Here is a 25,190-nt window from a genome sequence, read left to right as displayed (position 1 = left end):
TGTGATATAGATAAGAACAATCAGCTAAGATGTACCTCTTAGCCAAGTTTGGTTGCTCCTAGTCTCGTATGAGGAGAATGGATGAACAGATGGACAGACATGTTTATTATAGCTCCAATGAAAATGTAATTAAATCCAAGAACATGAATGTTATATAATAATGGATGTTTCAGGGGTTGTTTTTTTTTTCAAGAAACATAAAAAACTTTTCAAATATTCTAAAATAAAAACTCCCCAATGTGTTGCATCCAATGTTAGGACACTTTTTCTGACCTTGACCCTAAATTCAGTTTGACTCAGTGTAAATGAAGTGTCCACAGGGCCAGCTGACAACTCCAGGAACTGAATATGAGCTAACCTGCACATCATATAGGTGTGTGAGCGTGTGTGTGTGTATACTAAATGTGTGGGCTTGTGGATGCTCATCTGTGTGTGTGTGTGTGTGTGTGTGTATGAGGCACGGATGCACAATTACCAGGCAGGCGCGAATCGATAGGTGCCTGCTGACAGATGGATTAGCACGGTAAACAGATGATACACACACCGCTAAATTATTCATCTGCTGAACAGTGGGCTGGGTTTCCATACACCCCCGCTGACAGGGGGGGAAGCAAAGGAAAGGGGTGTAAATAAGGAGGCTGAAGAAGAGAACCTGAAGAGGGGACTTGGCTGTGCATATGGTCTTTTTTCTTGTTTTTTAGCACAGTTTCACTGTGTTCAAAATTCACAGGTAGTGTGTGATCACCGTAAAAGATTGCTACGTAGACTGCACAGCTCTTAAAGAACACACTCTTGGACACATGGGCTCGGCTCCTCTAATGCCTTCTAGATATGCAGAGGCACCACGAGGTCAATGTGAAGTGTCTTGCGAGCTGTCTGGGATCGCAAACACACATGTGCGCAAACATCCGTTCTTTATCCACATCTTTCTTTGAAGTGCGGGCAAATCCGTGATCATCGACTGTTTATGCCTTTAACAAAGTCTGCAGCATGAATGCAATTTCACAGGCATACAGAAGCATAGCGGAGGTACAGGCAGCGCTGTGGACAAACCTGATCACGCACCATTATGTTTGCTGCTGAAGTATCTTTACATAAGCACGAGATGATTCATTCAGACCAGTGCTTTCAGATGACCTTTTAGTTGGAGCACTTTCAAAGGCTGCTTGGTTTAACTAACTATAAATTACGAATTAAGGCAGTGTGCATATTAAGTGGATGATGGGACATAGTCTTCTATCTTCTATCTGTTAAGTGATGATGTATGGGTCTGGGTCCAAACTACACTGTGCTCATTAAGGCTATTGTCTTTTTAACGTGTTTTAATGCTTTGTATCTTGTTCTATTTAATCTGAACAAACCCCTAAAAATAGTCACTGTCTGCCTCTCACGGTTTTATTATCACCATCTGCAACATGTTTTAAAGCTCAGACACCAAATATTTGAATAGGTCAGAAAAGAATCACTCTGAGGCTAACAAAGATTTGAATGGGTACGTGAAAATGGGATCATTTGTGGAGTTTAGTCCATTTACAGCATCTTTTTGCTGCCCTGTGATTGTGTTTGTCTCTATCTATCGGAGACTGTCCCGTTAACTTTTATTTAGGGCAAAAAAGGTTAGCATTCACCCTTCAGTTTCAGTGTGCTAATGTCTTTATAGTATCCTAACCATAGCTCTGTAGCTAGCCACCGTTATATAAAAGCTAGCCCAACTTCAGTAACCCTACAAACGTTGCTGCTGTTTGGTTTCCTGTCTTCATTTATGTCCGAAGGGATAGTAGAGTTGTACCTTTCAGTTCATCAGAAATCCCTCAGTCAGATCATGGTATGACATCTTTAGATGGAAAACAAGCTAACTCCTTGCTAACTTCTAATCTTCTAGATGTTAAACTTTATTGTTACCCCTGGCAGTGCAGCCACACTGATCATTTTATTAAAGATGAAAGAATTTAGACAGTTTTTTAACTCTCAGTGATGCCGCAGTGTCCGTTTGAGGTTGAGAACTGAAGGAGAGTTTGGACCTGGAAGTGTTTAATGACATCAGACTTAAAGAGCGGATAGAACCTTTAAATCTCTGCACATGCCAGAGCGCACTCCCAGTATTGAATAGTATAGATTCTGGTGTATGCAAATCATATGAGCACACACAGACACACATCCACACATACTCTGGCATGCATATAAAACATGCATTATTGATTTGTTTCACCTTTCCAAGTGACTTTGGGGCTTTTCCTGCAGCAGATGTTAAGCTTTTGTGATAAGGGGTTAGTGGGGGCAACTTTTAGGATGGAGGAGACCAGTGAGGAAGCACTGGTGGCAATAACATAAGTTGCCATATAACTAAATGACAACTTCCATCTTGAAGAAAAGTTATGCAAAAACACATTCCATTCAAAGAGTCGGGCCTTACTTCCACAAAGCTACAGGTGCAAATGGAATGATTTAGTGGCTCCTGTTGCATTAAAAAAATTATATATTAAATTGCACATGTGTGTGCATGTACTGAAGAATGGGCCGGTCCAGCTTTGTGAAGCAGCAATGCACTGAGAAGCGCTAACGATCTCATACCCACAACACCCCTACTGACACAGAGACACACACACACACACACACACACACACACACACACACACACACACACACACACACACAAATCGTTCGTTCGCATCATGGCCGCCATCAGCACGAACCAATCAGATTTGATGAATAATTCAATATTAAAGAGGGTGTGACCAAGGCAGGGAGGGGGCGAGGAGGGAGTGGGCCTTTTTTGGAAAAAGGGCCTGCTGTTTGTGTGTGAAAGTGAGAAAAGTGGGAGGGGTGTGTGTGTGTGTGTGTGTGTGTGTGTGTGTGTGGTGGTGATGGTGGTGGTGGTGGTTGGGGGGGTGTCTGTCACAGTAGACTGCATCCACAAACTGGCTGCAGATTAGATTACTGAGGAGAAGAGAGGAGAGTAAGGGGGGAGGACAGAGCGGAGGGAGAGAACAGGGAAAAGAAGGAGGCAGGATAAGATGAAGGAGAGGAAACAGGAAAAAAAGGAATGTTTTAACACGTCTGCATTAAAAGGTGTCTGAATCCCGAAGCTCCTCTGAGGAAAAAAACTTAAAGGTGCATAAAGTAACCCGGCAATCATTTTTGCATTAACTTAGATTCCTTAAGGGGAAAGTTAAACCACACATTACAAAACGCTTTGCTTGATCTTTGCTTTAAGAAAAAGAACATATTTGAGCTGCTTTTGTGACAATTTGCGTTGTGTTGTGCCGACGAGCATTAACAGCAATAAATCAGGTTTGTGTGCTGTTAAAGTCCTGTCACATGCTTTCTTCAGACGAGGCACCGCCGAATGTACCAAAATTTAAAAGCCAGCACACCGCAGAGGTCAGTTCGGGGCTATGGCACACCACGGTCTTGTGTGAGGCCGATTTTGTGTATTTGTGTGTCCATATTAAAAAAAAGAAGAAGAAATGTGTGTTGTGTTGCCAGGTGTGCTGCAGTTGTATGAGGCTCAGCGGAGTTTTAACACGGGGGTTTTTATTGGCTGAGCTGATGTCACCGAGGGAACAAAGTGGAATTCCGGAACCAGTGCATGTGTGTGTCTGTGTGTGTGTGTGTGTGTGTGTGTATGTGTAAAACTTTCATTTTAAAGCAACCACTTCCCTGCAAAGTAACATCCTTTCCTTTGTGCGTTATTCTTTTTACATGCTTCTAGTTTTTCTCGATAAATAAAGCAGCAGTGGAAACAAGCTGGTTATTATATGTCACCGTGTTAGCAGGTGTCCTAGCATAGGAGATGAGATGAAATCACTTTTGAGGCTGGAGAATATTTTGCAGAGTGCTGCAGAGGTGTCCAGCTCAGTTGCTCATTTGTGTAACCTGCTCATGCACACACAAACACACACACACAAAAGTGATCTATGTTGAAATGGAGTGGCTGGGCAGACAAAAGGCTCGACAGGAAGCAACTAATCCTTGATCTGCGCAGCATCGCAACAATGACTGCAAGAGTCACACCAAGTGACACACACACTCACACACACACACACAAGTAGACAATTGCTGCTTGCTTCCAGTTACCACCCAGAGAGAGAAAGGGGGTGGCGAGTTTGCATAAAAGAGTGATAGTAAATAAATATTTTCATATTCCTTACAACAAGAAACATGAAAATATTTATTTTCTTTTTGCTTTTTGTTTCAAATAGAAGCCTTTAATAATTATGTGCTCACATGTTATAACTGCTATATGAGGACGATATGAGTTGGATGCATAAAGGCTGTTATTGACAGGGAAAAAACACACACACTCCTCACCCTGGGGGAGCTGCCAGAAGGGCAGAAGGGCACACACTCGAGGGTAAACAAAGCTACCGCAAGTAGGACAGTCCCTCATGATCCTGTGTGTGTGTGTGTGTGTATGTGTGTGTGTGGCACACATTGGCGACTGACAGGGAGGCAACATGAGAGGGACAAGCCTTTTAACATCTGGCTAAGCACTGACAGGAAGATGCACACACACACACAAAGACACACACAGGAGAGCAGGCAGGCGAGTCCCAGTCCTAATTATTAGAACACTCTTACTTAACTTAACCCTGCCACTAGACCGTGACAGGCAGAGATGGAAGGATTGGTGGTGGTGGTGGTGGTGGGTGAGAGGGAGGGAGGGATAAGAGTGAAGAGAAGGGCAGCTTGTTTTGTGAGGACAAGGAGAAGGATGAGTGTTTCTGAATCCTTTCTGAACCCAAAAAGGAATGGAAAGGACCAAAAAATATACAACGTTTTAAAAAACAAATAAATCAAAGACAGAAAGAGTCCATGTAGAAGAATTTTGCTTGACTGACAGTCAGTCTGTGGGAATTGGGGTGCAGGAATCCCACAGTGATGACCGCTAACAGCTAAAGATGGACAAAAAAAAAAAAACGAACCAAGACAAAATCTGTTTTGACACCCGCTAACATCATCCATCATCCCTTTCTGAGAACTTCATTGCTCTTTCGTCTACAGTTTATTTTTCTCTACTGTGGATTTTTTTTCTTTTGTGCGACTCGGCCCCAAAAAGAAACAACACACATGACATTTGCTTCGTTTTAGATGAGGGTGAACATAAACACACACAAAAAAAGGAGGCGACACCAAAAAAAGAACAGAAGAAAGGCGAAGAGGAGGATGCAGCAAAGGAGTCTTGCTGTGTGTTTTAACAGCTGTGCCTGATGTTGATTGATGGGAATACAGAGAGAAATGGGACTTTTAAACCCGTTCCCTTCAAATAGAAAAGTCTCCAGTGAGGCTTTCGGGTCTAATTTCTGGATTGATGATTAGGAAGCTCTTGAAATAAGATCAGAATTCGTAGGTATTATCACTATCTACCTGTCTTGGTCATGTTTTCATAAGAATTCTTCTGCTTTTATTTCAGTCCGGCAGCTGGGATCTGCATTTCAGCTCAACATCTCACCATCCTGTTTCTTCCTATCCTTCCTTCCCACTACTCTTTCATCCTTTCTTTTATCTGATTCTACTCTTCCCTCCTTCATACATTCCTTCCCCTCATTCAGATGCTACAAAAATTTCTTGACTTTCTTTTCCTGCCAAACATTTCTGCTCCTTTTTTTAATTTAACATTTGTCATCTAAATAAGCCTTTTCACCTACTTTTCCTGTATGTAAAGTGTGTGTGTAGAACATAACAAAAAAGAAAAGAAGAAAAAAAAAGGCGAGGAAGTTGGACTAGGCATTTAGGGTGAGGGTCAGTGTAAATCTCTCAGCCTTGTAAATGTGGAGAGCGGAGAGAATGTAAATAAACAGACTACAGCTGTCACACACTCTTATTGGGAGACACACACACACACAAAAAAAATAAATGGGGAGAGGAAGGGAAAAAGGATGGGAACATGGGGAAAAGATGCGGGAAAAAGAATGGGAGAAGAGAGAGGGAGAGGGGGGCAAAGATGATGGAACGTGACACTGACACGTCACGCAAAACCGTCAAATCCCCTCCACAAACAAACAAGTACACTGCAAGGGTGGATTGTTTCATTTGTCAACACTCGCATTAATACCAATCACACATCCCATAATTCCTTTCTCTCATTTACTGACATAAACCCTCATCCACTTTGTATTCCTTCGCTCTTCTGCTAAAATCCCACAGTGTGAATACAATAAATGGTAATAGCTTTTACCATAATATGACATGCATAGTCTTCTTAAGGCATGATGGGGCCTTTATGTGACGGTTTAGTGGCTGACAGGTTAGCAAGTTTAGTTAACAGCCAACGTGCCTGCCAGTGCAGTGGAAGGATTTAAGGAGGCTTAGCACAGAGTAGGCCACTGTTGCTTGGAGTGGCATGAGGCAAACTTAGCAGAACTCCATGCAAGGAAGTTAGGGTTACACTGTTTTTCGAGTTTTTCAAAAGCCTTTTTTTTAAATGTAGGGAAAAGGAAATCTCGCATTCTAACCTGGGATTAACTTGCATGAGAGGTGACTGAAAACATGGCTGAAAATGGGTCGAATTTAAATGTAAATTCATTCATGAACAACAAGATCTGCATCCTCCCGATAGCACTGAAGTGAAGGCATTGAGAGCACGATAGATAGATAGATAGATAGATAGATAGATAGATAGATAGATAGATAGATAGATAGATAGATAGATAGATAGATAGATAGATAGATAGATAGATAGATAGATAGATAGATAGATCAGGTGTCTGCTTAAGCACACCTAATGGCTGACACTAAATTAGAAGAACCTGCTAAATCAAGCACAGCATTAGTTCAGGCAGGCCACAGAGTCAGTCCCAATCAGCTAGCTCACAACAGCTGACAGCTCAGTTTATACCCCTGTACACATCCAGTTGATCATCTTCATTTATTTAAGCTGCTTTAACCTACTCAGAGTTGTTGTGCATCTGCAAGCCACTTGGCAACCTGCTTAATCAGTATCATACCTGCTACCATAACTGCTCTGCTCTGTTCTTTTCCTGTGGCCGACTACTGTCTGCAAAGCTCTGTAAGCAATAAGAGATAACACTGGCAGGCTGCAGTCTGAAATCTAACTTAGGCACATATTGGAATTTTTTTTTTACTGCAATTGTGCAACAAGCAAGTTTTGAACTTATCTTGTCAATAAGTCACATGCAATTAATTTAGTGTTTTGGAAGGGGAGAAGGATATCAGTACTTTATTAGCAATCATAAATTAGACCCATGTACTATAAATAACCTCAGCCTAGATAAGGTGCAGATTTAATGGCTTACATGGACTCAAAGTTCCCTGAAATGTACAATGTCACTTCTACACTGGATGCACTCTTATGAGCTAAGCAGGACAGTTTAAGCAATCATAAAGGCTTCCTTGAAGATCTGAGGATTTTTTAGTTAAGAGTTTAAAACATTACACCCTATAAATGAAGCTCAGCATAATATCTTAGCTTATGTATTTGACCTGAGGAAATGCCTGTCAATAATAATGAAGCTTTTTAGACCACACTCACCGTTACCACAGTATGATCCTGAACATTATAAACCTCTTTTTTCACTGTGGGAGTAAAAAATAGTCTCATGTATGTGTAAAAAAAACCCAAACACACACACACACACACACACACACACACACACACACACACACACACACACACACACACACACACACACACACACACACACACAGAGGCTGCTAGTTAGCTAATGTGTGTGTGAAGCAGCAAGGGCGCTGTTCTCATGGGATTGTACCAAAGTGTTGTTTGTTCTTTACGCCTCCCCTGGATAGCCAAAACCAGTGAAGGAGAACCCATAATTCTTTGCTGTAAGCAGTGCCTCTGCACATCCAATTGCATAAGAAGCCTATGGTAGAGGTGCCGGCTACTTGTGCCAAGATTTAACCTGATTAGATACAGATTCAGCCGTTCCAAAAGACAGCACAGAAGCCCTGTACCCATCTCCCATTCTGTCTCTGCCCTCAGTCTTATTGCTCACGAATCATGGGAACATCGTAGTGTGTTACTCACCATTCAGAGTTCTCTTGAGCAAGGCAGTGCAGGTGTGCCTTGGTGCTGCCACAAACAGATGTTAAGCTTCACATGAAACAGACCTAGATTTCAAGCTAAATCTGGAACATAATGAACCTCACATACTCTGTGAGATTTTTCTCTTTTCCTTCTCTTTGTTCTCGTTTCCTTTTCTCTTGCATTTTGTGCACTTTGATATCTTTCTTTTCCTTCTTACCCTCCTCCCCCCTGCAAAAACCACTGGGTGTCATCTTCCCAATTTCCTCCTTTCTGTTCCTCCTCCCTTCATTCCTCTCTTTCTCACCCTCTCTGTCTTTCCCGCAGTGGTCTTTTTTATCGGATCAGTCTCAGGTCGTCGCCTCTGTCTCTCATGTGTTCCATCAAGGATGCATCCCTCAAACACAAACAGACACGCACACACACACAAGATCAAAGATGGAAGAGGATTGGGAAGAAGAAGAGTGAAGAAAAAGCCGACAAAGGTGAGACACTGTGTTAAGTTAAAAGAAGAAAAGCTGAATAATTAAAAACACCAAAAAAGGGAAGACTGCCTAAATTATACACCATAAGCACGTCGCCGTCTGCCTCTCTCCTAATTTGTCACTGGGATCCGATACAGCTTGTTGACATGTGTAGAAGCTGTCGGCGCTCATGCTAAAAGCTGTTTGTGGAAGAGTGTTTGCCCATGCTTGTGTATTTGCGCTTGGAATTCTTACAGCTCCTCTCCCACCTTCCTTTTATTGCGCACACACAGGCAAACACGGCTTGCCAAGCTTTTGGGTATGTGGGTAAATCTTTTGGCAACAGGGCTGCCAGCGTGGAGCTATGATGAATGCTGATGGCAAAGAGCATGGCCGGTCTCTGAACCAGTCACTCACACATGCACGCACACACAGACACACACATGCTCACACACTAATCAGATTCCCAGTGCGTGAGGGCCAAATGGCATCCTTCCACTGGTGAATGCTAATGTGACCAGTGGAGCTTGTGGGCTTTTGAAACAAGGATATAGGGAAAGCTGGGAGAGATGATGACAGGAAAAACATTGATGTGATTGTTTATTGGTGTGTGTGATGCTAATGTGTGAACATTTGCATTCTTTTACACACTGCAGCAAGTTGTACTTTGATTTAGTTTAGAATTACAGTGGACTCTGTGCGCCCGTGTGTAAATCTGTTTAGCTTGCAAACCTTATTATTATAATTGCATGTAGAATAATGGGAAAAATTTGCCCTTCTGCATCACTGTATCAGTTCGGGTTTTTTTAATGCAAGATTATTATATTTTAAGTTGTGCTTTTGCCATCTGTCATATCTGAAACAATTTATCTAGAACAGGCTTAATTTATAATGCAAAAAAAAGAAAACTGGCTCAGTCATTGCATGTGTATAAATTTGTCATCCGTACAAGAGCAAATGGGGATTTAATCGGGTTTATCCTGGAAAACACCCTTAGAGCAATAATGTGTTAGATATTTTCAACATGGTTTAGAGAGGTGACACACATGTCAACATAAAGTGTTTGAGTGTTGTTCCACTAGACGCCTCCAACACATTACCAATGCCCCAGTATTCCTAGTTATAGATTTTCCAGGTGCCTGATTCAGGAGGGATAACTATGAATGGATATTCTTTCACTGTGTGTATTGATAAAGATTGAAAGCACCAGTCCATAATCCCTCATTAATGTTAGTACTGTATGTTGTATGCTCATACTGTTAGGTTTTCACTAATTTACTTTTTCCTGTGGTTTGTCACACTTGTGCTTGCATAGTTTGATGTGGCTAAGCGAGATGTGGAACAGATATGAATGGTTACTTACAGCGTTCAATGCGGTCCTCGGGACTGGATGAAGTCTCTCTATCAGACAGGAGGCCTGACACAGCGAAGATCTTTTTCCCACTGTCTTCCACTGCTTTCAGGGCGCTGCTGGGGGAGCCCCCGGGAGGGATCTGTGCACCGCCAAAGTCGTACTCTTTCCCTTCAGCATCAGAGTACCGCAGATGGGGTGAAGACTCTGCATCTAGGCACCCTTTGAGGCGCTTGGCTGGGGTGAAAGCAGACTGATACCCTCCTGGTGCCCCATCCCGATCTTCTGGAGGTGAGGCAAAAGGCCGGAAGGCGCCAACACCGCTGTGATTCAGCATGCTGATGGGTGAGCAGTCCAGGTTAGGTGGGGCAAACTGATGATGGAGGTGAAGGAGGGATGGAGGAAAGTCCCTATTGGGGAATCCTGGTGGGACAGCGCCTTGGCGGTGGTACATTGACGCAAAAGTGTAAGAGCCATTGTTGAATGGCAAATGGACGTCTTTCTCCACAGAAACTGGCACACCAAAGGGACGTGGCTGCTGGCAGGGAATGGAAGCGTCGCGAGAAGCTTCGGCTGTGGAGGCCAGGACCATGAGAGCTGGGGAAGCCAGGGGATTGGGCAGGTAGGAGGAACTCTCCATCTTGAAAGCTGCCCGGTGGAGGTCCATGTCTGGATTGACAAAAAAGGCTGCAGGAATTTCAGAAGGAGGAAATTATTCCTCCTCAATAAGATTAAAAACAATGTCCAAGACCCTTGGAAAGGGTCTGAAGAAGTAAGGGAATCCGGGTTGGAGACTTGAAGGTTTTGGCTTGTTGAAGGAAGGGGCTCCAAAAACAGCCCTTTTTGAGAAAAGAGTGTTTTTGAAGAAAATTAAGACTATCACCAACGTCTGTTCAGATTAGCTGAATTCAGTTCATTTCTCTGCAGTGGAACTAAAGTTTTCTATTTTGCCTCTAACCAAATTACCAGACTTGAACTCTGTTCAGTTCAGATCATTCCATGCCTCGTAAATGCCATTGGGCATGTTCTGTCATTCACTAAAGTAGCAGTCTGGATTAGGTTAGTGCTGATATTAAATACAATAAATGTTCGAGATAACGTTTTTTCCTCTCTCCTTCCTGGATTTGTTGGTTAAGTCGAATGTTCTGGGACAGGTGGATATCTGTAGGTGGTCAAAGCCAATTCCGCATCTTCAGGGGGGTCACCAACCTGAGGACACACAAAACACAAGCATTAGATTTCAACTGAGACTCAGAGCTGTGCATAATGTTCAGATTCAGTGCAAAGTAACCTTTCAACTGAAAGCTTCCCATAAACTAATTTAGATATTCAGGTATTTACTTGAGCTTTCTCGTCACTTCCGCCATTTTTGGTAGCTCAGAAACGTCCTGGCTGTGCCTACAGAGGGCTTCAAATCAGCTCATCTGTTTCTTTATATCCACAGTAAAAATGTAAATCCCTCTGCACACCCTCTCACATTTATCTTAGACCTCCTCATCTTTCCTTAATGATAGGTACTTTCAGAAACAAGAGGCATGCTGCTTCTCCAACAAAGATCGATGCCTTGCTCTCAGTATGTATGTGGTGGAAAGGAGAGGAGCTGAGTGGAAAATTTTTAATAAAGAAGCTGCTGGAAGCCAAGGCTTGAATTCAAAGCCTTTGGGGGACAGAGTGTTCTTAAGCACTGTTGTTGAAGCTACAAACTCAAAACCTCTTGGGAAAAAGTGTCCTCGAGTTGACACTGTTGATCAAATCCTGTAAATCCCTGCCCTTTGACAAAAAGCCAAGAACTTTTTCAAGCCACAAACTTCTCTCACTTTGCCCTCCTCTTTTTTTCCTCCTTCTCTTTAAAAAAAACTTCTATAAACTGTTTCCACATCACATCTTTCCATTACGATCTCTACAAACCTCTACGTCTCATCTCTTTCCAAATGCCCCCCTCCTTGTCCTCCATCCTAATCTATCCATCCCCTCCTCCTCTTCTTCCTCTTCTCTCCATCCACATCTCCTCCTCTCATCTCCCTAGCGCCAGCTATTCTCCCTCCCTCTTCCATCTCAGATCTCGGTCTAAGCCGCTTATTCTTACCATCTCCCAGGATATTATTGGACCAGAACCACTTGTCTTAAGATAAGGACACACACACACATCTACACTTCCACCCACACCCACACATGTGATAACAGCCTGTGTGGCTCAATGTTCAGCTCAGCGCCCGACTTGGTGGGGCGAACACACTCTGCATCCTCGCAGGCTATGCTACCCTATCTCTCCATCTAACCACTTTTAATTCCCCCCAATTTTAATCTGTCCTCTCTTTCTTTTTACATCTCTCCTGTCAATCTCTTCTCCTCTCATCCCTCCCATCTCTCCCTCTCTTCCCCATCTCTGCCTCCCTCCCTCCCTTCTCCCTTGAGTGATTCAGATGGGTGATATCATATCAGACCTCGCCATCTGCCATCCACGAGCCAGAGGAAATCTGACTGAGTGAATAAATTAGCCGTACTTGACCCGACGACCTCTCGGCATCCGTGGCAACAGACTAGAATCTTTCCCTCCCGGGGATTAGATTGTAGCATGCGATTGGTCGGTCAGAGGAACGCAGAGAGGCAGCCGATGAAACGACAGAATAACACTGCAGAGATTTTTATCCCCAAAGGGCAATTTGAAGGTGGCTGCCTTGTTAAAGGTCCAATATGTTAAGATTTAGAATAGGTAAAGATGTGCTTGTTACAAATACGCAGCGGTGGGATTTAGCGCTAGATTAAGAGAAAATATGCATATTTTAACAGCTTATCGGGAGTGATTTTTGATATGACGTGTACCATGTATATGTATATATTATCCTCCCCAAAAAAGCAATCTAAAGTCTCACTCGTGCCATCAAAATTCGACACTAATGCAACTTAAAAAAGGTCAAACGTGAAGCCGTGTGCATACATAAACACACGACAAATACAAACTCACACAGTATCAAGTAGCAGCCTCTCTAGACAAGGTTCAAAGCTGTGTTGACTAGCAGCCAACATCAAAGGAGAAACTCCCTGGGAAATGAAAGGAGAAAATCTTTTATAGCTATCAGCTGTCCACAACACTCATTCAAATCAATTTCCAAACCTGATCTCGGCTTTGGCACGCTGCTCTGCCTCCCACACAGAGACACACACACACACACAAACATGCAGAACAACAACTGCCAAGAGAAAGGAGAAGGCCCAGAGACAGAGAGTTGGTGGGGGAGATGTTTTACATTACCGCAAATGTACAGTAGACCAGCACAGAGTGTTGAGAAGGGCTTACAATAACACACCTCTCTGGTCTGGACTGATGCCACAGAGTCGCATTACACGCCTCATCCCTAGCCCACCAACGCCCCTTTCCACTCTCTCTCTCCTCAATCGCAGTCGATCCAGGAAATAACACCTTCCATAAGTGACCACAACAAAACTTGCTTTCTTTGTCCCACAGCTTCCTCTGTCTATCAGTTTACCCCCTCTCTTTCTCTGCTCCTACCCGCTGTCTTCACGCCGTATATCAGATCGCTCTTTCTCCTCTGTAACCTCTAAAATAGGAGTGTGTCTGAGGTGTTGATAGCAAGGTAATACACTGATAAGTACTAAGATATTTCAATTTTATTATCATTACCCAACAGGCCGGCGGGCAGCGAGTGAAGGGCCGCCAACGTGAAGCAGCCAATCCAATAAGAGAACACTAGATATTTCCTTACAGGCCGCAGCAGGAGAGGAGCGAGTCGAGGGAGGGCGAGAGGAGAGATGAGGAGAAGACGGGAGATGAAAAATTAGAGGTAAGGAAACAAGGAGAAGAAGAAAATAGATAAGATAGTGAGAGGTGAGGAAGACAGAGGGAAGGAAAGGGTGTGATAACAGAGCAAAGGGTACATATCTCATCTCCCAGGGTGACTCACACAATCTGGCTGCTTTCTGGCCTGGTGGTCCACAAAAGCACGAGTGTGTGTGTGTGTGTTTTCGAGGCCTTAAAATCTGCGTATTTGTAATATTACACGAAGAGAAGTGTCAAAAAGCTTTTTTCTTTTTTTTAACCTCATCACTAAAAAAACAATCATAATTCTAGATGACATACACCTATGTATATCATCAATATACAAGCGCAATTACATCTAACGCAAACATGCATAATGTCGGTCCGTGCCACTTACAATCCCATTTGCCATTGATGGATACCACCCACACAATGTCTGACACCGGGTATATGCATTTTATAATAGAAAATGTCACAGGGGAACATTTACCACGCTGTCATAATTTGATTACAGTGTGCAAGAATGATACAGCTGTCAGGGCGATATTAAATACAAACAGCGAGAGGGGCTCTTCACGTCGAGTCTGCACTTTAAGTGACAATGTTGTACCAATCTGCGAAATTGCGGTGTCAACAACAATGTGCTTTTACATCATTCTGAGGGGGAATCTTACTCAGAAATTATGAGTTACCGGGAGGTGGGCAGCAGGTGGACTCGCAGATTCCACATAGGATAATTGGTGAATGTGGCCATAAACGTTATTATTGGTTTCTTAAGATAATCATTGAATTTTATATGATTGCTTTGCTAGCCAAAAGAAAAAAAAACAGGAGTTGGAGACATTTTGATGGTGGAATCATGAATGCAAGACATCACTTCAGGTCAGCCATAAGCCGAGGCTTTTCATAAGTTAGGATCACTATCTCTGCCTCCCAGATGTTGCAGTGGATAACCTCTTTCATCAACATGTGGAGTACAGAGACCTAAACAGTTTGGAATGTTAGGTTCAGAGACGCAGGAGGGAAATTGAGCTCCAAACAACTACACTAGTGACAAAGAGCAAGCTTTTTTTTTATTGGAGCCTTCCTTTTTGTTGACTGCTTGGAATAAATATTTTTCCCGCATGGCTGCTTTGAGTGTGTAACTGACGCTTTTTTGCTGCTCCAAAGCAGCGCTGAAACTTGTCAAATCAAGTTTTCCAATGTGCCGACTTGAGTTTTGGAATGGAACGGAGAGGAATCCAATTGTTGTTATAAAAATGTCTTGTCGACTGTGACTGGTGTGTGTGCGCAAGAGCGCGCGCGTGTGTGTGTGTGTGTGCAGGGGTGTCTGCAAAACTATCGGGAAGCAAAGCAGTTTTTTTCCTCTCTAATGGAGATGGAGAGAAAAGCAGTCAAAACCGCAGGCCTGTCTAAATGTCTGTGTGTGTCTGTGTGTGTGTTAGCGTGCACCTCCCAGTCGGTGGGTATATTTAGAGATTGTTGACAAGCATGAAAGTGCCACTCTTACATTCTATTACAAGACAGGCCAAGCTGTGTCATTCATCGCTTCTCTGTGGTGGACACACACAGACACACACACACACACAGAGATTCACTCACACATACCAAATCATGTATGTATAGACAAATGAACACTAAAAAATTCTGCACAAAGCCATGCAGCGTAGTTTAACAGACTCCTCCATGCTGAAGTGCCGGCTTTTGACTTTAACACTGTGATGAGCATATTGTGTAAAAGCGAGACAGCAAAACTCAGAGAACAAAATATTATCTGACACTTCAGATACAATTTACAGCTCTTAAAATCCACCCTAAGCTTCTGCAATCTATCCTGAAAGCTTTGGTACATCATGTTTTAGCATAATCACGTCAACGTACACTATTCAACCTCAGCATGTCAGCACAGTTAAATAGATGCTACATTAAAGGTTTACACACAAAATACATATATTTATTAATTATATCTAAATATCTATATTCTTGGTAGCAGTCATTTTCATAGATATGAAATCAAACATGTACCCAAAAAATCATAAAACACACACTATATCTCGGATCTCTTCCTTTTAGGCTGTTTAACAGGTCACAGTTTGGGGCATTTCAGTAAACAGGGATAGGTGTCTTTTTAACTAAGCATCCACATAATGGGTAATTGACACGAGTGCAGCTCTGGTGCCTTTTCTGAATAAGTCATTAACAGAAATCTGTGCTGCCAAAGACGACAAAAGCTTTAAGCACAAACAAAGCTATAGGGTAAGCCACACTGAGAGCGCACTGCATCAGCCGAAAGTAAAGACAAAACACTGCTATTTAAAACCCGACGGTCAGATATTAAATATTTGCCTCTGTACTGCTCACATAGAGGGAAACATAAAGTAAACTGTTGGCTTGTATAAGGACAGTGTGCTTGTGCGTGCATTTTAGCATAAAAAAGTGTGAGCTGACCTGCATACAGGTCCGCTCTGTATTCCAGACAGACAGCAGATGTTTCTCTGTGTGTGTGTGTGTGTGTGTGTGTGTGTGTGTGTGTGTGTGTGTGTGTGTGTGTGTGTGTGTACATGCGTGTTTGCTGATGTCCGAAGCAACAGTCGATACTATTGAAATCTACTCATTCATGTCTGGCCGCGAGGCAAAGCTCAAACGTCCTTGTGAATAAGAATCACACGCATTTATCTCTCTCCTCTCTCTTGTTCTCGCTCATATTATTTGTCCTTGTCTTTGCGTTCCCCTCTAAAACCCTAATTTTGTTTCCAAATGTCTTTCGAATATCTCTTCTCGTCTTTCTTTCCTCCCCTTTTTCTTCTTCGCTCATCCTTCTCCGATATGAAATCTGTAGCCACGTTATTTGCTGCAGTCAACAGCTGCTGCAGTTAACCGCAGATGTATGCATCAGCAGTGAAAAATATTGCAGTTAGATTTAATAAGAGGAACACGTGCACACATACAGATATCATCTTGGGGTGGATAATGACACAATATTCAGCAGTAAAATCAATAATGATTGGACAAGAGTGCGATGTACTCTGTAGATTTTGTTGACTTTTTTTCTCGCTTAACCATGAGCGATTTATTCATTTTGTGTTTTCTTTCCAAATGTTTAAATGCAGAAATAAAGAGAGTCTGTGTTTTTTTGGTCTTTCGCAGAAGCTTTCTGTGACATTCATTCTACAAAGAAAAAAAAGGGATTTCTTTCTCAAATGAGTCTTTGTGATTTGTGAGACGCAGAGTCATGGCCTGCACACAGAAATGATTCTGGACCTGTGGCAGGGATTTCTATTCATGGCAGCAGCAGCGAGGCCTAGTTCAGCGGGGCCAGCTAATTCCTGGTGTCAGGCAAGGCTAAATGGGAAAAGCACACTGTTCCATAGCTCACAGATCACCATCATCAAAGGTAATTGTTGGATTCTTGGTTTAAAAAAGTAGCTGCATTTTTTGTTTTTTTGTTTGTTTGCTCGAATAATGTTGTTAATTTTTGGATGTATCGAATTTGATGCACATAAACACAGCATTTCATAGAATTAAACATATAGACCACCCTGTGCTCTTTAGTTCTTTTAAACCACTCCCTGTGCTTTATCTATGCTGCTGTTAATATGGAAGGTGTACCTGAGTCTATGACAGTGAAGTTAAAACCAGAAAAGGCCGTCTTCTGTTGAAGACATAATCCTTATAAATTCTGACTTTTCAAATACAAGGCACAAAAGAGCCAAACAGGTGGCATGCTTGCTCTCCATCCTGCAGGAGTGGAACTAACTGTGTGTGGCACCAGCCACCCTCCTATGAGTCTTTATTGCTGTGCCGGGTTGTACAACAACAGCCACTAATCTAGCAGGCTGGCAGGCAGACAGGCGGCTGGCCGGTTTGTTCTACAGGCTGCGTGCAAGCCAATTAGCTCCAGTTTAACAAGGAAAAACTGTTGCCAGGTACACTGTTTTCACTTACAGCTTTTGCTGCAATATAATCCTCTACTGTGCAGTAAGTATCAATGATATGACCAGAGAGAAACTTCTATTCACACCGATGATCCTTTCTGGTCATCATGGAGGTCAAAAGTCGGCCTCAGGTGGCAGGAGGATGCTCAAGCAACAACCAGATCATTTTCTTATCATAAGCTGGCCACAGAGCATAAAGTGGCTATGTGGATATCAGTCTGCTTTGTGTGCAGATTTGTAGATGTGCAAAAGGCGACGCTCCTGCAGGTGTGTGTGCACATTTCCACACTGGCTGCTTAGATCACCCTCCCTGTATCAGTCGTGTTTCCTTCCTGCCTGGATGACTCGCTGGCCGCAGAGAAAAATGATAAGTATGCTACACGAATAGCGCCTGTGTGCAATCGATGGACGCAAATGCACCAACGGTGTCTTCTGGGGAGGTGTGCGAAGGAGAGAGGAGCGAGAGAAAGGGGGGTGGCGGGTGAATATTAGCTTATTTTCCAAGCAGGGAGCCTGTGATCCGGTTCATAGTGTAATTGACGGATAGGGGGGAAACCTGAGAGAGATATGATGTGGCGGCTGGGTGGGGGGTGGCGGGCAAAGGTGGTGGTGCAAGGGGATAGAGACAGACGCAGAGAGACACAGAGCAATATGGAGAATAGAAAGTATCTGACATCCGACACAACTCTCTCCCCACCACCACCTCCTCCTCCCCATTAGGCTAATTCTTTGACTTTCTCTTGTTGCCAATAACGTCTCCAAGTGATATTTCCCTCTATAACGGCATTACCAGTGGCTGCCTTCTCCAATGCAATCAAACCATTAAACACACAGTGCCGCATCCCCTCCATGGAGTGATTTCCTTCCAGCAGAAAAATGACTGAACGTGAGCTACTCCCCTTTCCTGTCATCAATAAAAGGAATAATTGCATGTTTGCAGAGAGAGGATAAACTTTAGGACTGCACATGAATTCTCATTTGCTGGTTGGTAAAAGAAAAAATAATGACATCAATATTGGAGGCCTGTATTCCACATAGGTCCTTAATATGATTTAATAATGCCTCTATAGCCAATAAAATAGACAAAGCACATTCATTCATGTTAAAATATCTAGTATGATTTTTTTTCTTAAATATAAATGATAGATATGATTACATGAAAGTAATTTGAGCAAAGATTACATGAAAGTAATTTGAGCAAAAACCAAAACAAAAAAACTATAAAATAGAAACTTTTGCTTCAAGTTCAAATATGAAGTATTAGACAAATCAATCAAAACCTCCTCATAAAAAAACAACTCTCTGCGTTGCGGACAGGCTGCAATTTCCAGGGAGGCAAAACATTTGGTAGGTTTTGATAAGCGCGACAGCCCTACAATATCCAGCCATTAAATGATTGCATCCGGCTCTCCGCACTTAATTACGGTGATTATATCAGCGCTACGCGACAACAATGACACAAAGTTTTAAGATGCAGACGGCGCAGGACGCACTTTCTCTCCAAGGAGGGCCTCGCTCTCGTGTCTGCGTGTTCAAACACTTGTTATTTACCGGCGACGCGTTTATTTCAATTACCCGTCTGCATGTCAAATAAGCTCCAGTGTTTATTAGCACAACAAAATATAATAAAACGCACTCTGGATTTCGGATGCGTGGGGGGCGGGAGAGTGAGGGAAGGAGATGGCGGATAAGTGGAGAAGAACTTGGTTCTGCTTTTAATAAAGAATGAGGAATTAGTGCATATTGATAGGACTTAATAGACGGAGGGGGCATCATCAAACTGGTCGAGACTGAGCGGATCGTGGTTAATTTACTATAGGAGAGAGAAGGGGTGGGGTGCGAGGGGGGTGTTAATGCGCGCGTCATGACGCATTAGTATTTCCAAATTTGAGAAATGGCCTCTGTTTGGATGAGAACGTGTTTGCTCGGATCTGAATGACGGTGAATTTACATCGGGTTTGTTCTGGGAGCTGTTCACAATGAAATGAGAGAGAAAAGTTGGAAGGAAGTGAAACGCTTCTTGCAACAAGTTACAGTCCCGCCTTTAGGGGAAAAAAAATCTTAATTACTGTCCTCCTTCAGAGAGACGAACAAACAAAACACGGGAAGCAGCAGAAAAGCTTTTCACACGGCGACAGAAGCGTGAAGCATCTGCATCTGATGATGGATGTGATTCAGGAGCGATCAGCGGTGCCGCAGTGAAAGCAAAGGTTTAGCCGGTTTCCTGATAATTAAGCAGGCGGGAGGCTTTCTTTTTACTCGGAACGCGGCGCTTCTCTGGATCCCAAATGAAATAACCCCTTCGCTCCCTCCCTCCCATGCAGCCATCGATCCGGGATAGAGGTGTGAAATGGACATTAATTTTTAGTCCACTGCTCTGTGCGCAAAGAAGGGGAGCAAACGAGATCAGCGGCGAGCATTAACAGCTGACTGCTGAGGGAGAGGAACACAGAGGTGGCAGGAGGAGGGGGAGACTCAAAGGCGCTGACGAATAAATCATCTTTCGTTAGTTTTCCTTCGAACTCGACACTTTTCCTCCTCTTTTGTGTGCCTGCAGACTTTTTGTGTAGGAAGGGCGAGGAGGGGGGAGAGAGAGAGACAGAGAGAGAGAGGATAGGCCTAGGTAAAAAAAAAAAAAAATAAATAAGAAAATGAAGTATTTCGATACTTTCAATTACAGAGTGCTCCTAAGTTCTTTCCCTTAAAAAAAATAATTAATTAATCCTTTCACATTTTTGGATACATAAATTATAATAAATAAATTATTCTCATTATTCTTGTTCTCTGAATTTAATAAGAGAGACCACAAAAGAGGAAAAGTTATAAATGAAGAAAAAATCCTAAAAATAAGAATCATCTTAAAGAGAAATAAATACGTAAAGTATTAAGCACGCGTTTTAAATTTGGCTACGAAGCAAAGAGTTTAGTTCAAATGACACGAGAAATAAGCGGCAGTCTATGAATCATCAAGTCTGAAAACAGCAGCACAAAATAATAAAATCATACATCAGCGTCTGCGTGACAGAGTTTTACAGTCAGGCACGTTTAATTTGAAAAAGGAAATATTTTAAAAATAATCATAATTAGTATATAGATAAAAATACAACTTTGAATTGCCTAAATTAAAAATAATGCCAATTATGCCAATGCTCTTTTAGTCCAGCAAGAGAAGCTGGACTAAAAGAGCCTTTAAATTAGAAACACTTTTAACAAATGAAATGAGTTTAATAAATTATTATAAGTTTCTTATTTCAAATGTAAAAATTTAACTGTGATTTGAAGCTTATTTTAGAAAACTGACACCACCGCCCACGCAAAAAAATGAACCAACTACTACATGCATGGATATAAACTTTGTAATATTAGTGCTTTGAAATATTATACAGTAACACATTGATATATCGGGAGGAAATGGATAAGTATCGGAGCTTTTAGTGGAGAAATGATACAGCTAAATATGGACGAAAGGAACGTTTTCTTCACCGGTAAATGAGAGCAAAATAAATTACAAAATTGTTCTGTCCCCATTGGAAGCCTCGGCTATAAATCACTGTTATCTATATGAGTAATTGGACATAATATGTCAGCAGCACATGTTGCCGTTTAAAAGATAATTATTGCTCGCTAATGTGTTTGGCTGGAAAATGAAAAAGGTTCGGCTGCTCGTTAGAAGTCAGGCCTGGTTGATCTAACAATCAATAAAATCAATCGAAAGTGATTCACCTGATCAGTGGATCTGGACCCGGAGCAGAGTTTCTGATTTTTATTAATTAATTAATGTATTTATTTATTTATTTTGGAGGGGCTATAATTCAGTCATCAACGCCGTGAGTTCAAGGACCCGCCTCGAGTCCACCTTTGCTCCAAAATGCGTTTTTACGCGCGATTTATTGCCGGCGCTGAGAGGACTTTTTAACTTGGAAATTACTGCTAATAGATGTGCCGCATTTTTCCCAGACTCCTAATTTTATTATTCCCTCTCAGAAGCGTTCCGTCTTTGTGCGCTAATGCGCGTGGATGAGGGCGCGTGCTCGAGAGCTCTGTTGTTTCCTTCTGTGAAGTCCGTCATAAAAAATATAAAATAAAATTAAAAGTACTGGCTGACAAGGCCAGACTACAGGGAGACTGGAAACAGAAGAGTGAGCAAAAGTTAAAAATGTATATTTTTTAACTATTAACACGAGCTGTTTGATTCCTTGAGTCCTTATTCATTTAGAGAAACGGAAACAAAATTCCACACGTCAGGCCTGAAGTGAATAGAGGAAACGCATAAACTACACAGACTATACGGGTGTGACATCTGTTTGCCAAAGTGATACTTAAATAAAAGAAACGATCAAGTTAATTGTTAATGACAATAATAATTACTTTTATTATTTTTCCCACCGATGAAGCACTGAAAAATGTTGGAAATGTGGACTTCCATAATACAAACGCAGCAGCAGCAGCAGCAGCGGGAGCTGCCGATTAAATGAATCCGCACTTTGCCTCTGTGTGCTCGGCCATGAAGCTGGAAGGCCCCCGGGACTTCCACCGGCTGGGTGCCGCATATTTAGTTTAGGGGGGAGGATGTAAATTGCGCTGTGCTCCCTAGTTAACAGGTGTTTTCCAACTGAGTTTAGGCCCGTGTGTGTGTGTGTGTGCACGCCTGCGTGTAAGCGCAAGGGAGTGCATAGAGTGGCACTTTTTCTGTTTAAATTTACGCCGTCTGTTTCTGTGAGAGCTTCATTTTAAGAGGAGTATTTACAGCCGCTCGTGGCGGCAGAAGTAAACGCAAAATCACCTCGGCGTCTTTATTCTCCTCTTTTTTCTTGCTGTCCTTTTCAAATAATTCTTTAGTAATTGTATGATTTGAATTGATAATCGATATAAATATGAGTTCCAATTTGAAGACTAAAACGCAGAAGAGTTTAGAACGATGAGTGATGCCAAAGCTGTGGAACAGAAGTCCTTCATAAACTCCCCTTTGCGCTTTTTGTGATGCATTAAAATCTGACTGATGTGAGTGTTTATTAAACCCCAGCTAACGGAACCAATATGCGGCCGTTTGAGCCCCATGCCCTCATCATTACGAGCGTTAGTGCTCCAGAGCAACAGTAACTTTCACTGAAAACCGCCGGTGGAGGCATTCAGTGAGCTGGAACCCCTGCTGCCTTCATGGGAAGAACTAAAGCCGAACTTTTAAATAAATATAGTCACAGCAGGCCCGCGACTGACGCTTATAATCGCCGGTTAATAAGACAAAAGTGGTCCCAGAGGAGCAGCAGAAATAATAAGGCTGTAAAATTTGATTTCATTTCTCTGACTGAAGGCTTTGGCGATAATTCAGGTGGCTTCGAGCAGCTGTGATCCGTCTTTATCTACAGTGATGATGTTTAAAGTTTACAAAGTTCAGCCTTTGGTTGCAGTGAGATCGCACCGTGCGGCTGTAGTGCGGTCGTGTTTGGCCATGGTAATGTATGCACAATGTCATACACACACGCACGAAATAATGCGAGCGCTTTCAAGAATCTTGTTCTTGTTTGGGAACCTCGCATATGCGCATGCACGCGCACATACATAAAGAGACAAACAAATATAAACGCACACGCATTCAAGCGCACAAGCATAAAACTCGCTGTCCAAGCGGAGACAGACCGAAGAGATTTGTTTATATAATTATGTATATTTCATTCTTTTCCACGCGTGGAAATCTCCTCGCGCAGCACTTACGGCGCACAAATCCCCGAAAAAAAAGTTTCCCGACTCGAAACGCGCTTCCAAAGCGGAGAGAAGCGGCGGAAAGGTGTGGAAGCACAAACTGCGTGAGCTTCAAACCCAACAATAACAACAACAACAACAAGAACACAAAAAGACTCCGAGTGTTACTCACCTTGCCGTGGATGAATCCGCTTTTCATAAAGACGACTCTCGGGTTTCCGGCTTCTTTTTCTTCTTTTTTTTTATCCTCACAAAAAGCTGAAAACTTTTCTGCGGGTAGAGTATCAGCAGCTCTGGCCCCTGTGGCTCTTGCGCAGCAGCGCCGGAGATAACGGGAGGCGCTTTGGACAAGCAAAAGTAGTTAACACCTCCCTGTTAGTTTACCAAAGAGCAGCCGGAGAGGAGGAGAGGAGCGCGAGGGAGAGAGAGAGAGAGAGACAGAGAGAGAGAGAGGGTGACTTTCCACAGACACACTGTAAAGTGGGTATCAATAGCGCAATCGCGCGTGCAGCCCCTCTGCCGAAACACCGAGAGGGACGATCAGTGCGAGAAAGAGGACTGAAGCCGGCGAGAGAGCACAGGATCGCAGAGACAGCGGCAGGCAGTGGTGGCGTGAGGGGGGAGGGTGGTGTGAGAGTGTGTGTGTATGTCTGTGTGGAGGGGGGAGGGAGGGGGGTGCTCAATAGCGACGTGTGTGAGGCTGGAGCTGGGCTGCGCGAGGCTCTGAGAAGGGAGTGTGGGGGTGGATGGGGAAGACGGGGGAGGGAGGGGGTGTCCAGAGTCCAGTGAGCTCTGAGGTGCAGTGCTGCCGCGCAGCGCTCGGGTCGCTAAATGACTGACAAACACACGCAGACCGTCTGTGTGCCCCGTCTCGGGTAAAACTCCACACTTTCACTTCATAATCGTTTGCGAACCATTTTGATGTGAGCGTGTTTATCGTGCGTGGCCTTCACAGCGGCCCGAGTCAGGAAAGCTCTATCTCCTTCCTTGGGAACGAAAGAAAGAAAGAGATATCTCTTTTAGTAACCTAAAAGTGTTAATATCCCAAAAGCGTTTATTGTGCTTTTACCCCGGATTAACATTCCTGCCGTTTTAATAACTTAATCTAAGTCGACGTTTCGTTTTCGAATTCCACAAAAATAAAACGTAATTAAGGCTTTAAAAGCACTTGTGTGATGTTTTTTTTGTTTTGGGGTTGTTTTGTTTTTTGTTTTTTTGTTTTTTGGAGGGGGGGGGGGTTGTTTGTTTTTTGTTTTACGAATGACCGACCTCGCGCATGTGTGGAGACTGTTTCTTAACACCACACCATCCCATCGTCCCCCTCTTGCCTCTCCCCTCTGTCTGGTGTTTCGTTCCCCTGGGTGATTTCCACTGCGCTTTGTGCGCAAAGTGAATGAATTATCCCCCTTCTCTCTCTCTCCCTCTCTCTCCCTCTCTCTCTCTGTTTTCCTCTTTCACCAGATGGAGAGACTTCTATTTGCCATAAAGCCAATGAAGTCCACCTCTTAACAAAAAGAGGTGGACTACCAGACAGTCTTATAAAGTGCGCACTAGAGACTCAAGTTAGTCACACAGAAGGAAGTTCACTAAACCCGGAGCTGTGCGCTAAAGTCCCAGCCAAGATCAACCAAACCTGCAGAATATTAACAAGACAGATGATTTTTTTATTAAGTTGAGAACGTATTATTATTATTATTATTATTATTATTATTATTATTATTATTATTATTATTATTATTATTATTATGACATTTAGTACTGCAATACAGTACTACATTTATTCAACTCAGCCCTTAAGGTAAACGTTTTTTAGGATTCTTTGAAATGTATTTTCCTTAGTTTATGTCTTTTTTCGCAGCACCTGGTATAATCCGCCTTTTTTAACTAGAGTCCTATTTCTGAAAATAAAAAAAAGGCATTTGGAGTCTGCTGAAATTACTCAAACTCAAAGACACAATGA

General features: G+C 42.8%; 1 protein-coding gene across 2 annotated transcripts in view; it reads right to left on the bottom strand.

Moving 5' to 3' along the window:
* The window catches only part of rnf220a (ring finger protein 220a), a 159,293-nt gene extending 135,512 nt beyond the window's left edge, over positions 1-23,781 (bottom strand). The window contains exons 1-2 of one of the 2 annotated variants that reach the window (XM_039602256.1): positions 23,403-23,781; positions 9,830-11,026 (exon numbers count right to left, since the gene is read on the bottom strand). In XM_039602256.1, the coding sequence (XP_039458190.1) occupies positions 9,830-10,484 (655 nt within the window). In that variant the 5' untranslated portion in view covers positions 10,485-11,026; positions 23,403-23,781. The remainder of the gene's footprint in view (positions 1-9,829; positions 11,027-23,402) is intronic. The other variant, XM_031730725.2, reaches the window with a different exon arrangement.
* Between the last annotated feature and the right edge of the window lie 1,409 nt (positions 23,782-25,190).

This window comes from Oreochromis aureus, linkage group 18 (genome assembly GCF_013358895.1).
Source record: "Oreochromis aureus strain Israel breed Guangdong linkage group 18, ZZ_aureus, whole genome shotgun sequence".
NCBI classification, from domain to species: domain Eukaryota; kingdom Metazoa; phylum Chordata; class Actinopteri; order Cichliformes; family Cichlidae; genus Oreochromis; species Oreochromis aureus.
This window is presented reverse-complemented; position numbering and strand designations above follow the sequence as displayed.